Source organism: Choloepus didactylus, chromosome 18, assembly GCF_015220235.1.
Source record: "Choloepus didactylus isolate mChoDid1 chromosome 18, mChoDid1.pri, whole genome shotgun sequence".
Taxonomy (NCBI): domain Eukaryota; kingdom Metazoa; phylum Chordata; class Mammalia; order Pilosa; family Megalonychidae; genus Choloepus; species Choloepus didactylus.
Window position 1 is genome coordinate 22,825,006 of NC_051324.1, and position 14,717 is coordinate 22,839,722.

The 14,717-nt window shown below is 47.4% G+C and overlaps 1 protein-coding gene across 3 annotated transcripts in view; it reads right to left on the reverse strand.

Moving 5' to 3' along the window:
* Nucleotides 1–2,469: 2,469 nt before the first annotated feature.
* The window catches only part of PHF12 (PHD finger protein 12), a 55,337-nt gene continuing 43,089 nt past the window's right edge, over nt 2,470–14,717 (reverse strand). The window contains exons 7-15 of one of the 3 annotated variants that reach the window (XM_037807987.1): nt 12,864–13,028; nt 9,961–10,119; nt 8,560–9,355; nt 7,200–7,325; nt 6,320–6,463; nt 5,235–5,333; nt 4,348–4,430; nt 3,616–3,754; nt 2,470–3,239 (exon numbers count right to left, since the gene is read on the reverse strand). In XM_037807987.1, coding sequence (XP_037663915.1) covers nt 2,905–3,239; nt 3,616–3,754; nt 4,348–4,430; nt 5,235–5,333; nt 6,320–6,463; nt 7,200–7,325; nt 8,560–9,355; nt 9,961–10,119; nt 12,864–13,028 — 2,046 coding nt within the window. In that variant the 3' untranslated portion in view covers nt 2,470–2,904. Of the gene's footprint in view, nt 3,240–3,615; nt 3,801–4,347; nt 4,431–5,234; nt 5,334–6,319; nt 6,464–7,199; nt 7,474–8,304; nt 9,356–9,960; nt 10,120–12,863; nt 13,029–14,717 lie in introns of those variants that run through there. The other 2 variants (XR_005212549.1, XR_005212550.1) reach the window with 2 other exon arrangements.

A 14,717-nucleotide genomic window follows, 5' to 3' on the forward strand; every position in this document is an offset into this window, starting at 1 on the left:
GGCCCTGGGCTGGTCCTTAGGTTGGGTGCGGGCCTCTGGATCCTTTTTGTGTGTGCCCGGGTGAACACCTTCCAGGTCTGTGTGTGTGTGCATGGGTCTGTAGTCTGCCAATGTGTGTGCTTGAATGAACAGCTGAGTATGCATGTGTGTGCCTGTGCGCATGCTCTCTAGCTGAGGGCTGGGGGTGGGGGGATGAGATGAGGGAGTTTCCTGTGTGGAGGGACTAACAGGGCGTGTGAATCTTCTGGATGTGAACACGTAGCAGTCTTTGCCTTCTGGAGATGAGTGTGTACATGGATGCTCTTGTGTCTCAGAGAGAGTCGAGTCCTGGACCCCTTTCCCTCAGTCTTTCAATTCCTTCTCCTTACATTCAGCCTTCAGCTTCTAGGATTCTTCCCATTTCTCCCCATGGAGCCAGAAAGGTGAGTCAGTGTCAAGGTGGCACCATCAGCGAAGGGCTGCGAGGATTCACTCATTTATTTGCTGTCTCTAGCTCCCTGCCTCTGGCCTTCCCTCTCTGAAGGGAGGCAGGGAGAGAGGAAATCTTTTCTTTGCCCTTCAGGAGGAAGTTCCTATCCTGAATGGTTCTCACAGGTGGTAGAAAGTTAAGGCAGCTCCCATCACTTAATGGCAATGACTTTGATGGTGGGATAGGTCAGACAGCTAGGGAGGCATGGGTGAATTGACAGGAGGGAAAGGAACTTGCCTGAGAAATTCAGTACATTTAGCATTCCTTGTTTGGCACTTATGGTGTGCCCACCAGTGTGGTTAGCTTTGGAAATACCAAGCGGAATAGATTGGCAAATTCTGCCCTTGGGGAGTTCAAGAGGCTCATTTGGGGAGGCGGAGCAGAGTGTGTGGAGACAAAGCAACATGGGTAGGTGGGAGCCTGGAACTGACCTCAGATTCCAAGGAAGTCTCCTACTTTTAACTGCATTAAAATGCAGGGTGGGATGAGACAGGGGATAACTGAATATAGATGAAATAAATGGATGCATCCTCCACCCCCCAGGCAAAATCCTGGTACACAAACATATACCACCTACTCCAACGGTGTTGGGATACAAGCAGAGGTGCTTTGTGTCTAAAAAGTAGATTGTCTTCAGGAAAAAATTCCCGGACAGTTTCTCTCCTAAGATCCAGAAGGAGGAAAAGTGATATGAGAGGGTCTTCAGGCCTTAAAATTAGGGTAAAATTGGTCTCCTCATGAACTGCTGTTATAGAGAATGTGATTGTCACACAACTAGAAGTGGCATGCCTGGGTCTAGAGACTGGATTTCAGACTTTTTTCATGTTCCCCAGAGAGAGATTTGAATCAACAAATTGCTCCACACTAAATTCTAGGCTCCAGGAGGCAGGTGCCATATTTGCCCTGTGACTGCAGTGTCTCCAAGACCTAGGACAGGCCTGGCACACAGAAGGGATTCAAGGGATACTTGAATAAATGAGTGAACTGCTCACTGCCCAGCTCAGGCTACCAGGGGAAGGACAAAACCAGGTGTTAAGACTTCTTCCAGAAGAACAGGAGATGAATGTGATAGCCAACACTTGGAATCAAAGGCATCCCTAACTCCTTAGATTAAAGCTTCTAGACCAGGATGCAAAGATCTCATACTAGCTTCTGTTTAATGCCTTGATTTTGGAGCCAATCAGTAGAGGGGCTCTTGCAGAATCTGAACATGCCAAACTCCCTTGTTACTCACAAAGCCATACAGCCCCACCCCAGCAAATGCACCCCTACCCTCCCATTCCCCCCCACCCACCTTAGGCTGACTTTTCTCCAACACCTCCCGTTTTTTGAGTTCCCCTGGGGACTGAGTATCTGGGAATGAGAGCTCTTCAAACCCCTCCCCACCCCCAACACTGTCCTCCACTGGTGGGACCAGGCTGTAAGGGAGGGTCCCTCTAGGGGTGATGACAGGTAGGACAGACAGGCAGAAAACATAATTTGAAGTATTTTTTTTTTTATATACAGAATACAGGAAAGTTTCTGTAAAGTCTAAAACATTACAATCACTATGTACATTGGTACTAGTCATGGGGGTGGGAGAAAAGCAGGGAGCCAGGGCAAGGAGGAAGAGAAGTGGCAAGAGAACAAAAAAAAAAAAAAAGAAAAAGAAAAAGAAAAAAGAAAAGAAAAAAGGAGACAAAACAGGTTTACGACAAAAACATTTTTGCTACAATAGACAATTTGAAGAAAACGCTCTACCACATGTAGTACTGTACAGTTTTTAAAAACATTGAAAAATGTCATCACTAGATGTATTTACACAAAATCCAAATACACTTTTCCTTATTTGAAATAAAATAGATGGACAACCAGAAAAAGAATTCATTTTTCATTTGTCCATAATACACAGTAGCTACCTGTAGTGCAACTGCTGCAGAAAGGGAGAATAACTTGGAGGGTAGGAACCATGGAAGGAGGTGGGTAGCGATCTTTATATTAAATAAAACAATGATATTGTATAGATTTTGCTGTATGAAAACTGTATTTTTTTCTTTTAATATAAAACTATTGTCACTGCCACAAAATAGAACAAGTTTCTGATTATTTTACAACGGTGGGCAAAGGGGAGGGAGCAGGAGGTGGGTGGGGAACGGTTTTTGTGTTGGAGAAGCGTCCAGACCATTGGCCTCCCCTCCCTGCCCACGCTGTTCCTCAGCTCAGGTCTGCCGCTTTCCCATGAAATGTTGAGTACAAATATATGTGCAAATGCCCCCTAGAACTTGAGAAAAGAAAAAGGATTTTTAAAAAACAGTCAAAAGGTTTTCTTCATTTCATGCAAAGATTGTAGTTGAAGGGTTTCTGGTAGAGTATAGAAAAAAACCCGGGCTTGGTTTGTGTACATTTTTGCATTGCAGGAGTCTTAGGTTGGGTGACCAGGTGGATGGCGGCCAGGCCTAGGGAACGGAGTTGGAGCGCAGCACAGGGCCCTGATGGGGCTTGAGGGAGAGCTTCTCGGCCAAGACCCCATCCTGCAACAGGCCAGCATCGCCTTTGGGCTGTTTGGTCGCAAACTCAGTGATGCTGAAGACAAACTGTAGGCACCCCAGCTTGATGTAGCTGCCATGGTGCAGTAAGGCTGTGCCCTCCCAGCCAGCCCCACTGCCCCCAATCAAGCTTGAGCTGCTGGCTTTGCAGTTGCAGGGTCTCCGGTGTGGCCCCTGGGCCTGGGAGCTCATCATGGCTGCCTCCTCACTTGGCTCTTCATCCTGTTTCTGGTGCCGGCGGCGCCCTGGGAAAGAGGGCGATGGTCAGAGGAGAGGCACAGCGAGCAGCCAACCTACCTGAGCTGTTGGCCGGGTAGGGCCCTCACCCCCCAACCTGATTCCTGCATGGCTGGGGTGAGACATGCTCAGCAAGGGCTGGTGGAGTCTTAAGTCTCCAGGTAGGTGCATATACTTATGTGAAGGCACACTGCACTCACCTCTCCACTTGCTTAGGCCCCGTGAGTAAGGAGAGGCTGGCCACCAGGACTGGAAAGGTGCACAAAAAGGGCCTACAGATAGCAGGTCCTGTGCAGCAAGCCAGAACCACCCTGACTGGGGCGCCTTAGAGAATGTGTCAAAAAGTGGCATGTTTTGTGGTCATAGGCCTCTGCTCCAACTTACTGATGACACTCTGCACTTTGGCAACAATACTGCTTGGGGGGGTTGGCGGGGTCTTCTCAGAGAAGTCACATGAATACAGCACATTGTCCACCGTTGTCCCGTGTTCACTGTAGTTTAACAGCTCATAATGTTTGGTATTCTGAGGAGGAGGAGGGAAGATAAGATGTGTGGTCTGCCGTCTGGGGCTAAGGGGAGAGAGGACACATGGAGAAGGCTGTGCTGTTCTATGTAGGGAACCCTTTCTTTCTTCCTCAGTCATGGGCCCCTGCCGCACTTAGAATGAGGCCCAACTCACCTCAAGGAAGCCTTTCTTCCTAGCACCCCACACCCCCTGTACTCCTACCACTCCTGTACTCTGTCTCTACAGCACTGGCTCCTGTTGCTATGATCTTCATTGACACATGATGATGAAGGCTTGAGGCCCGTAAGGCAAAGCGCCCACAAGAAACTCGTAGGGACACACCCAAAGGGCTTGCCATCTTTCTGTGTTGGTCCCCTCCTCTGCCTCCCCATGCTATGCCTGTGACCAGCCTCAGGATAAATGGTAGCCCTGCTCCTGGGAGGATGCATTTCATACCAAGACTCTTCTCCTCCAGGAATGACAGAGGGAAGCAAAGGAAAGGACCCCCAAACCTCTTCTCCTCACCCCAGTACACTGAGGAAAAAAGACCCAGTACCCGGGAGAGGCCTCAGGTTGGGTGAGCTCCCTCCCACCTCATCCCCACCCCTCACCTCATCGTAGAATATGCAGGCGTGTTTCCCAGACACGTAGTTACAGTGACCATAGTTTGTAAGGCACACGTCCATGTCAGCTCCTGCAAGGTGGCAGGAGTAGAGGAAAAGGAAGGTAGAGAACAGACTGTAAGGTATATGTATGGAGGAAGTGAGGCATGGAGGGAATTAGCTTCTGGGCAGGTGCTAGTAGAGACCTTCAGGGGTAGGGAGCCCAGGGCTCTCTCCTTGGATTTTTTGGGGAAAAAAAAAAAAACAAAAAAGCAAAAAATGGATGTCTCTTCCAATCCCTTGCTAAAGAATAGTTGTCCCTGCCAGCTGATCTCCTTTAGATTATGTGGCTGCTGCCCAGAGGGGAGTTCTGAGCTAGTTAAGAGGACACAATGTTTCCATGAGAGCTCAACATGAGGGTGCAGCGACTATAAACCATATCACCTGAAAGAAAGGGATATTTCCAGGCTAAGGGCTTAGCCAGCCAATGTGTTATCCGTTTGCACCAGGGCTAACTGATGGTTGGATATGTATGAATCCCACACTTTTTCAAGGACTTCCAGGGCAAAGTGTCCTCTCCTTGGGTATTTCCCTGCAGTGTTTAAAATGCCTTGAAAATAAATAAATTTTAAAAGCCTCACTGAGCAGTAGTCAGAACTGACTTTCATCTCTCCTGATACCACACTGGGCACAGATAAAGCAAAAGGGCCTGAGCCAGGGAAGAAAAGCAACTGATTGTTTCCTTTCTTAGTCCCTCTTGTTTGGGGATCCACTGGGTTAAAACAGGCAGCCCTGGAAAGAACTTCTCTCTCCCCTTTCTAGCCTGTGGGGGTAGCGATATTCATCTTTTGGGCTGCACAGATTCAGCAGCTCTCCCGACTTCCCAGCTGCCTCACCTGTCCCAATGTAGAGGGTTCGATAGCACATGTTCACAGCTCCTCCCAACCCTAAGAGGGGGTAGAACACAGCTCGGGCTTGTACCTCCTTTCTTTGAACTACAAGACAAACATAGAGACAAGATCATTCAGAAACTCAGAATCTAAGGCCCAAACATAAACCAACAGAATGTGGACCTTCCCAATCCTTCCCTTTGGCTCATAGCCTACATGAAATAACCCCACCAGATGACTCATCTTTCCAAACACACACCTGATACTGGGAACTGGCTGCTTCAGGGTAAGTCCATCTTGTCCCCAACCTACACCATCTCAATATGGAGTAAAGGAACCACCTTTGAGGATGGTTACAGAATTAAAGGGCAGATAACAACAGCACCTTAAGCTTCTGGGCTGCTGGCTGGCTTATCAGGGATTTAGTAGCTAATACCATGGGGAGGCTGTAGAAAAACAAGATGCACGGACCAATGTTTCTCACACTTTAATGTAAACACGAATTACCTAGCAATCTTGTAAAAATGCAGATTCTGATTCAGAGGTCAGAGGTGGGGCCTGAGTTCTATATTTCTAAAAAGCTTCAGGTTATCCGTTTGCAGCTGGTTGAGGGAAACTTTCTTTGAGTAGGAAGGTTCTTGATACCTAATGCTTGAAGAGACACCCTAGGCAGATTTATCTAGGAAATATTTATCTCTTGGAAAGAATTTTCAGGAGGCTAGCCCACTGTTACTCTGTTTACACCCTGAATTTGAAAAGTTCCTTTGGGAAACCCTTCTAACTCAAATATTTGGAAGCAGCTGAGCAGAAAGCACACCACAAATACCCAAAGGTACTGGTAGCTGTTTTCTGAATCTCAAAGTAGACTGTAAAGAAAGCAAGTTATGGCAGAATTTCCCAAGTCTGAAAGCTGTGGTTGCCATCTTGTTCCTGCTCTCTGAGAATAGAAACCATGTTTTTTTATTAAGTCCTTTAAAGGCATACATGGAGGCTTGAGACATTGAAAGCTGAGATTCTCCATGGAGGGGAGTTGGTCCTTCCCACACATAAAGGGGAGAACTGAGTGTGGTGGCAGGTATGTGCACACGCACCTTCTGTGTGGTGCCCTCCAGAAGCCAATGGATGTGCTCCAATGCTGCCCGGTGAAGTCTGGACCCGGGAGGGGAAAAGCTGATGTATTCTCTGCAAGGCCAGAAACTTGATCAGCTTCTCGTCCAGCATATTTATCTCGATTTCTATTAACCAAAGAGAAAGATTAAAAAGCAGCTGAGGAGGAAATGGAATGCCAAAGTGGATAAGGGCCAAAAAGCAAATAGTTCAGCATTCCTAAAATCCAGCCAAATGATTTTTGCTCAAACAGCATACAGTACAAAATGGTACAGGTATCTGGAGCTGGGCATTGCACTAGCCAATTTGCATGAGAGACAAGCCCCAATGCAGCCCATGCAGATGCCTCTTGCAGTTGGGTAGCCTGATTTAGTTAAAATGGTCCTAGAAAGGCATAGCTAAACAATCTGTTTGCCTATCTGTGAGGGAGGGCCCGGACGCTGGATATTGAGGCTTGGATGTTCTTTCTACCCTTTTTCCCAGAGGTCAACATCCATCCCTGTTCTCTTGACTTTGGGGATTTCCCACACATGGGGTGTGGGGTGTCTCTCCTTTGGGATGGAGGATCCTTCTGATTTTATTCTGTAAGTCCGGGTCATCTGCCTAAAGTGATTTTATTCTCTTCTCACTGGTTTAGCTTGGCTCCGCTCTCCTTTCATCTCTGGTTATACATATGTGTAAAAAGCCAGAGATAGGAGGATTTCTTTCCTACTTCACTTCCCTACCCAAAGGGATACTCCTCTCATCCCCATTTCCCTAGCCCAAGGTCAGGCCTTCTCTCCCTTTTTGAAATGAGCTGAAAACTGCACAGGGAAACACTTTCACCACAGCAACTGGTAGAACAGCAGCAGCTCGCTCACTCACCTCCATTGACATCCATAAATGCTCGAAGCGAATTGGTGAGGTCCACCATGGCAGTAGAGTTGGCTGGGAAAGAGGGTACGGTTAAAGCGCTTCCTATGGATAACGTGCCGGGGCTGACCTTGCCATCTGGGGACGGAGCAGGAAGACTGTTACTTACGTCGCCTGAGGGAAACCCACCGGTCCAATCCCCCACTGCTGAGACAGGTCTGGATTTCGGACCCAAGGTGATGTTCCCTTCTTGATTCTCAACCCACAGGCTCTGGAACTCCTAGAGCTAAAAACGTGTGGTGAGGAAGGGCAGATAGAACGACAATGCACCCGGGTAACGCAGGAGTCTCCAGAGCACCGAGACCAGTGGAATCTACTGCTCTGGGAGAGTGGGGGGGTAGTAGCTTCATTCTCATGCTACCTTTACTCTGAAATAAGAGGTGACTGTCCCTGAAATCCTGGCTTCTGAAGTATGAGTCACAGGGTACAAAAATCTATCCAGGCTGGTATTAAGGGATCACCAGAGACAGGAAGACAGCCTGAGAGCCTGAGAGTAGGGGCCATCCTGGGTCCAGGGCCCCCATGCAGAGAGGTCACAGTCACCTGGTTACCGAGACTCCCAGATGCCTAGGAGGCTGGCTTCCGTTCAGACAGGAGAGACCACAGGGCAGCAGCATCTGAAACCTGGTTCAGATGCTGGGGTCAGCAACTAGGGATCCTGAGTGCTGGCTGGGGACAGCTGATTAAAGCAGGTCTACACTAGGCCAATTACAGATTAAGAGACTGCCATTGGGCATGTAGTCCAATCTCCGTGGAGACCACACTCTGCAGCTATTCTGAAAGGCAGCAGAGCTTTCCTACTTGCTGCTTCTCTGACATGGAAGTTCCTCAAACAAGCTGGCTCTGGGACTCTGGATCAGGCATAGATCTAGCCTCTCATGTGGACCATGAAACATTGAGGTTCAACCCCCAGTACCTCAGGCTGACCACTGTGGTTCTTTCTAGAGAAAAAGCATGCTGCCTTTCTCTAACGTGACTCTGAACAAAATAGGCAAAAGACTAGACTTGGAAGGTATGGGAAAGTGGAGTTGAGGAGACCCAGGAGGTAGTTCCAAACCTGTCGTGGACTTGCTAGGTCACCTTAAGGAAATCACTTGACCTTTCAGAGTTTAAGCAGTCCAACCTATAAAATGGGGACAAGGTAACACGTGTTTTCCCTTCTATTACAGGAAAGTGGGAGGACAAACAATATAGAGATCAAAGTGCTCTGAAATATTGACGGGGATGGAAGTGTTTTTTGAAATCTTAAGTCTTTTTTGTCAGGAAGAGCATAACATTGTTGCAAGTCACCCCAGGGCTGTGGGGCACTCACCTGAGGATGGCGCTGGTGAGCAGAATCGTTGGTTGGCTCCTGTGGCCAAGATACCATCTCCTGCTGCTTGGGGGGGAGTGAGCACCCGGGTGGCATTTGGGGGTGAGCCCAGTGGCCTGGAATCTGTCAACGGAGGTCCTATCTGTGATTGGACAGTCTTTCTATGCAAAGTGCTGGTGTTCTCGATGCTGGCACAAGAGCTGGGAATGGAAGGGGGCAGGCTTGGGACAGGAACCAAACTCCTCTGGGGGCAAGAGCTGGGGCCAGTGGCATTCTCTGTCTTCACAATGATGCCGACGGTGTGGTTCTGAAGCCCCCCAGCCGCTGGTGGCGTGAGGGGCCGGGGCCAGCCTTGCCGGTGTGAGAGGCCTGGTAGGGGGGTGTTGGTGCCCGGAAGTCGCCGGGGGTCCGTGGAGTCAGTGGGGCTGCTGTAGAGGTGTGGGCCATTGGCTTTCACCTCTGTGTTCACTGGCCCGTTGGCAGTCCCACAGGAGGCTTTCTTGGATTTTTCCGCACAAGAACTGCAGCTGATGTCCTCTAGGGCTGGGGGATGGTGGGGTGGAGAGCAGCTCAGGGAATTCTGGGTGTTAATCCCTGAGGGGTAGGACAGGGGGTAGTGGGAAGGTGTAGGTGCCTTGTCAGCTGTTTGCAGGGAGGTGGTGATTGAGCTGTCAGTCACAATAACAGGCTTAATATCAGCCTTCTCTGTCTGTTCAGAGTCCCAATGCGAAGGCATCTGCTTAGCAGATAAATGTTTCAGTATGCTGCACTGGAGCGCAACAACACTACAGAGCCACTGCAACGGAAGGAGAGGAGAGGAGAGGAGGGTGAGAGGCCTGGGAGGCACTGGTCCTTCCTGTCGCAGCAGCCAGGGCCACAGCAGAGCTGACAAGCAGTTTCTGAAGTCCCACTGAGAATGCCCAGAAAGGGTGTGCTTGACTCCTGATAGATTTCCATTTCCATTCCCAAGCAAGACTTGTTGGTACACTCAGCAGGCAACACCCTGGCTACAGAACCTGGGATTCCCAGTCTGACTCTGCCTCTGAGGCTGGCCTTGAATCAAACATTTGAAAAGTACCCTATAAGTACACAAGTATCAGCAGTGTGTCCAGCACTGTCACCCAACCTCTATGGGTCTTCTGATCTCTTTCTAAAACACAGATTTGCCTGACTGAGAGTACACTGGGGGACTGATGAACGAAGCAGACTGGTTGACTCTGTAGTTCTTTCTTTCTGGCCTTCAGGACCTGAACCACATGTTCTCTCTGGAATACTCAGCTCTTGGGGTTGGGGTGGGTAGGGCTGTGGAAGATGGGAATGAAACTGAGGCTAGTTCCAATAACAGCTGTGGTGAGATGGAAGGAACACTGGATTTGGAATCCCAGCCCTGCCTTCACTCACCTCTTGCTGCTCTGCCTGGGTGGCTAAGTGCTCAGAATTCAAAAGGTGCATCTGTGATTCCTCAGGGATCCCATTGCAGATCAGCTCCCCATCCCGAATGGCCGCGGGTGCAATGAGAGGGGGTGGAAACTGGTACTGAGATTTTATAGCATCAGGAACCTGTTCAGGGGAGACAGAAGGAAGGAGAGGGAGATAATGCCAACAGGTCCAGTTGGTTCTTCCTTGACCACACTGTTCTGTTCCATGGTGCCAATGCCCAAGGGACCATCTACTTTGGGGTCTATTGAAGACAAAGAGACTCAGTGTGCTGAGACTGCTCTGCACCCCCTCCCTTCGACTCTGACACATACACACAATGGCCTGCAGAAGGCACAAAGATGAGGCAGTAGGCAAGCCCTCCACTTTTCTTCATCAAGGTCTAAGGCCTGTAGAACCCAGAAACCACTGCATGCTGGCTTCTATTTTTGGCCTAAATAGATTCCATGGAGAACTGATACTGGACAGGGCTTCAGAGTGGTACTCTAGGCTCTTACTGCTCAGTGCCAAGTTTAGGAGAAGTGTGAGCAAAAACAGAGTGATAAGAAGTTAAATGAGGTCACGCTCATGGTCAAAAGGACCACCATGATGCCCAGATCATAAGTACTCAATCAATGTTAGTTTTCTTTATGCCCTCATTCATGATTCTTGAAACAACTGAAGACTTCTTTGCTGCACAAAGAAAGAAGACACACTCTGAATCACACCATGTAAAAATGAAAGAGTTATGCAAGCCAAGAGTCATTCACACATTCGACTGACATTTATTGAGTACTTCCTGAGTCTGGGCACTGTGCCAAGTCCTAGAAATCCAGCGATTAATAAAACTTAAGCCTTGCCCTCAAGGAGCTCACAGTCTAGTAGAGAGACAAACACACGAACATTACAATACAATATAACGGGTCCTAGAAGACAGGCATGTCTAAGGTGCTATAAAAAACAGAGAGGAGAGTCCTTCTTTCTGTCTGAAGGGATGGGAGCTTGGGGTTAGGAAACATTTTTTAGAATACGCAGAAATAGAGCCAAAACTTGGAAACTGAGAAGGAAGGTCCAAGCAGACAAAGGAAAAAGGGGAAATAATATAGGGGAAGCCATTCCTGGTAGGAAGAGCAGCATGTAAGGCACAGAGGTGTGAGAGCACTTGGTGGATCCGGAAAACATTTGGAGAACTGATAGATTTGGTGACCAAGTCCTTGAAGGATAAGGGAAGAGGCGCTGAAAATGGTTTCCAGAATTTTGGCTTGAGGGACTGGGTGGAGATTGCTGTCATTCAATGAAATAGGAAATACAGGAGGAAGATGTGGAGAGGCAGAAGACTTTTTGTCTTGGGCAGGCTGAAACTGAGGTATCTGTGGGATGGGCAGGCAGGTACGACTCTGGATATGAGGAGAAAGGCAAGGAATATGGAATTGAGGGTCATCACCATAACAGTGTTAGCTGGTGCCATGGGCTTGCTTGAGATTACTCAGGATTGGGAGGAGTAAGAATGGAACAATGGGCTGATCTAAGGCTGTCCCCTGGGGAAGAGTGAAGGGGTAGGTGGAAGAGGTACCCCAAATGAAGATATAAAGCTCTCAGTAGATTTTGCCTGCATTCTTATGCATCAAGGATAAAGGCCAGTGTTCCAGGAAAGAACTAGAGTATTTCTCTGCCACTGTTCTCTGGAGCTACAGTCCCCATTTCACTTGTAAATTGTCCCAAGTATGAGATCCTTTTCAGGCAATCCATGCCCTTGGATTTTCCCCAAGAACAGGGAACCATTAAAAAAAGGAGAGGGTAAACCATAAAACGAGATGATTTTATCAAGGCCTCCTGGCCTGCTCACTTGAGCAGACAGGCTCTCTTCCAAATCTACACAATCAATTACAGAATCTGGATTACTTTTAGATTTAACTGAGGTATGCTACCTCTAATACCCCCACCTCTAGCCTAAAATATCTTAATTTAATTTTTGAAAACTTATGTATAAATAATTTATGTATAAATAAATTTATGTATAAATATTTACACAGTTAAGGGTCTGTTGTACAATTTTCAACAGCTAGCATCTTGCTATCGCTGTCACCTACTGGAATTGATAAGAGTGGTGTGAGTGGTTTTAACATATGGCTGCCACCAAGTGGCTATATTTGAGAACTGTTTTCCATTGGCACAGGACTGCCTGAGGGCTTATTTCAAAAGAGAAAAATAAATTTATTTGCAAGTTTATATATGAGGATATAGTGTTGGGCTCTCTAAGTTAACTGAATGAAGGGAGTGAATGGTTTATGAGAAACATCCTCAATATTACTAAATGCTTTTCAACAAAGGAAATTTTTCTGTCAATCTTTGCACATACACTTTAGAAACTGTCCTGTGTATACAGGGGTAAGGTATTATTATGGCAATGCCACAGTATGGAACATTGGTGATATATTAATAGCAGCCTGGAAAATAGATTCAACTCTCTTTTAGACTTTTGTTCTTAAGTTCTTTGGCTGGGAATAGCTCCTTACTTTTCACATGACTCTCTCTGCTTAATCATTTCCACCTTCACCTCACCAGAGAGCTATGGGACAGGGGTCGCCTAACAGGAACAGACAGGATGAGTGCCAGGCAGAGCATGCCTGGGTTCAGTGGGATGGGCCAAAGGGTGCTATCCTCAGGAGAACTAGAGACGTGCAGAGTCCCAAGGCCTACTTGAGGTTTGGCCCTCACAATCCTCACCACCATTCTCAAGCACTAAAATGTACAGTCTCATCTATTATTTGTTGAGACACCACAGACAAATCTCAGGGGCATCAGTCTCTGCATCTGTAAAATTGGGACAATGACCCTCTGCCTGTCCCATGGAGGCACTCAGAGAACCACACCAGGTTGTGACTCACCTTCAAACTTCTTCTTTTGACCGACTGGAGCAAGCGGCGATTAGGAGGATGTTTCTTGTGGATTCGGTTCAGGAAGTCCACTTTGACAACATGCTGTGAAATGGTGTCCTGGAAACGGTCAAACACCTGGCACCGATTGCTCAGCGTCATATTCTTCTGGTTCAGCTAGGGACAAAGCAGACACAGTCCCTGTGGTGAGCCCCAAGAGCACCCCCCTCCCAGCTAACCTCATTCTCTAGGTTTAAAAAATAGAAGCCCTTAGCCAACTGGGTTCTTTCAGTCAGGGGACTATGATGTCAATGCTTCTGTTAGAGAGCATGGGAATATGGATGCAACTTTTCTCCCCAGCCTTGCCCAAATCCAACAGGAAACAGAAAATAGGGAATATGCCAAGAAGTAGCGTTCTAAATACAGCCCCTGACAGTCTTCTGCTAACCCTAACTCTCTGTCAGGATATCCTAAAAGCAGCACAGTTTTCAAAGGAGACAGAGGCCTTGGCCCTTGAGAGACCCAGACTCCCTCCCACAAGAAGCAAGTCTGTCTCCTATATTGCAGCCTGGCTGGCAGCTGGGATCAGCACTGGAATCTTGTGTGCCCTGCCTTGTTTCTACTCTATGGTACCAGCAAACATTAGTGAACCCATCCAGATATTACTTTCTCTATAGGTGGGGAAAAACTGTGGCTTGTTCTTGGATAAGCAGAAGGAAGAAAGAAGAGTTTCTGCAGTATCCTGCAAAGGCATATAAAAACTATGCCGCTTTTCTCCTTTTCAACTGGTCCCCTACACTTTAATTCAAATGAAAGGAACTGTTGTGGCAGCTTCTTAATTTGTAAGTAGGGAAAACCCCTTAGTGGCTAATAGAAAATTACCAAATTAATTTCTCATCTGCTTGGAAACTGCTATTTAAGATTCATGTTTGGGCAGATGACTGTGGGAAGGTGGTGGAATAGGAAGCTCCAGCAATCAGTCCCTCTACTAAAACACCTACTGAACTAGCAGGAACCAGGTCAATATTTTGAATCAACTATTTTGAAACTCTGAAGACGAGTGGAACACTGTGCAGCATCCAGGGAATAGTTGGAGGAAGATGCTGGTAAACAGAGGTAAATATTGGTGAATTTGGCTACCATTCCCCACCCCCCAAGGGTATGACTGGCAGCAGTAGAGACTGCAGTCCCGGCTCCTGGTCAGCTTGCGGGTGCCAGGGTGGGCTGTAAGGAGCTAGTATTCCAAAATCCCAGGGAGTGTGGTCTGATTGCTGATTACTACTTTCTTTTTCTTTCTTTCTTTCTTTTTTTGCCTCAAAAAGTGACATTTATCCAAAGAAAAAAAATGACATGATGTCCATCCCTTGGCTCCCTTCCCTTCCCTTTCCTGCTCTTCCTCAGCCCCCCAGCAATGAACCCTAGCTGGGGCTAGGGTATACTTCACATTGCTGGGAGGCTGGCTATGAGGGCCACCATAGTTTCAACACCCTTCAGGGAAAATAGCAGAGAAATCTTAAAGAGGCACTATCTCTTTTTTCTCCCTCTCTTCTCTCTCCATTCCCCATGTGGGAGCAAACATGGTTTAGAAGAGTCACAAGTTAACAGAGAGTTCCAGCTCTCAACAACAATAAAAGTAGCAATCTCAGTGGAGTTGGAGAATTAGATTTCCAGAGTCTGGACAACATAATATTCAGAATTCCAGTTCTCAAATAAAACAAAACACACAAATGAACAAACAAACAAAAAAACATACAAAAAGAAACAGGAAAGTATGGCCATTCACAAGAAATAAGACTTTTCCAGAAACTATCCCTGAGGAGGCTCACAAACTGGAACTATTAGTCTAAGACTTTAAATCAACTTTCT